Consider the following 1,351-nt stretch of genomic DNA (forward strand, 5'->3'; position numbering starts at 1 on the left):
AGTGACGATGTCACCGGTGGTTCTGTAAATGTGACTTTTTCAATACATATGTAATTGCGCATGTTTGTCAAATTCAGTCTTTATTAAACTATTTAAAAATACGATCTTCGAAAACGAAATAAACTAAACTCAGATGATTCTACCCATGATAAAAACATTACAAAAATATAGTAAGCCCCCAAATAATTCCTAATGGATATTTACAAGGCAGCAGTCATTTTCGAGTAGATTGACTATTCTTTATCAAAAAGTACAAGACATTAATGTTTGCTCGGTGATTTAATTTATTGCTTATTATTGCTCATTATAATGTGATTTAGGTATAGTTGCTAATAATAATTGCTTGACTTTGTACAAATGTATACTATAACGTATTTTATCTATATTTCATTAGCTAACGTACAAAACTATAAAACTCTGTCTTTTACAAACACCCTAATTAGTAAGTTAATATACAATATGGAACATTTGTTAGTACTGCTGATTTCTCTTTCGCTTTTTTATAAGTACAAATATTGCATACTTACATACGTAAATATGTTATGTTAAAGTTTTCCTGAGCATGTATCTTATGCCTTGACAGTCAGACTATTTTGAAAAACTCTAATTTAGTATTTAATCAGAGATAGTACATCACAATCTATTTTATCACGTCCAGCTAAATCTTCCAACTCTATCACTACAATGCTTCCGATAACAGTACCGCCAGCTTTACGCACCAACTCAATCGCAGCCTTCAGAGATCCTCCAGTGGCAAGTAGATCATCAACGATTACCACCTTCTGATTCTTTTTAATCGCGTTTGTTTGCATTTCGAAGGTATCCTATTTAAAAAATTAATTCACTGCTTAAAAGTTAACAGGAGAAACGATTCTACTTTTCATCATACCTTGCCATACTCCAATTCGTATTCAACTGATATTACTTCGCCAGGCAGTTTACCCTTTTTTCGCACTGGCGCGCAACTTAAGCCTAACTCAGTTGCTATCAGCAAGTTTAAGAGGAAACCACGTGATTCTAACCCAACGATGATCTCAGCATCTGAATATTTTTGTTTAATTTGTTGCACAAGCAATTCCTTCAAGTATCTGCAAGCAAGGGGATCGGTCAATGCGCTGAAAATATCGCTGAAAGACCAAGACGTAGAAGAAACATAAGTTGGTGGAACATTAAAAGTGGGTTCAAATAATTACCGGAAAAGAATGCCTTTCTTTGGAAAATCAGGGAAATCACCAATTCTGCTTTTCAGGTATTCCAACTTTTCCTCATTACTCATTTTACGATGATCAAAATTTCCGGTGTCCAATGAAAAATGCTGATTAGATTTAGGGTCAATATGAGGGCAAAAAAA

At 33.8% G+C, this 1,351-nt stretch overlaps 1 protein-coding gene across 1 annotated transcript; it reads right to left on the reverse strand.

Annotated features, from left to right (window-relative positions):
* Positions 1 to 266: 266 nt before the first annotated feature.
* LOC118747485 (adenine phosphoribosyltransferase) lies at positions 267 to 1,351 on the reverse strand (the record flags this gene model as incomplete). Its single annotated transcript, XM_036481535.1, is given in 3 exon segments — positions 267 to 824; positions 890 to 1,127; positions 1,194 to 1,351. Coding segments are annotated over 3 exon segments (537 nt in total). The 3' UTR covers positions 267 to 608.

Source organism: Rhagoletis pomonella, unplaced genomic scaffold, assembly GCF_013731165.1.
Source record: "Rhagoletis pomonella isolate Grant_MI unplaced genomic scaffold, Rhpom_1.0 Rhpom_scaffold_00012, whole genome shotgun sequence".
Taxonomy (NCBI): domain Eukaryota; kingdom Metazoa; phylum Arthropoda; class Insecta; order Diptera; family Tephritidae; genus Rhagoletis; species Rhagoletis pomonella.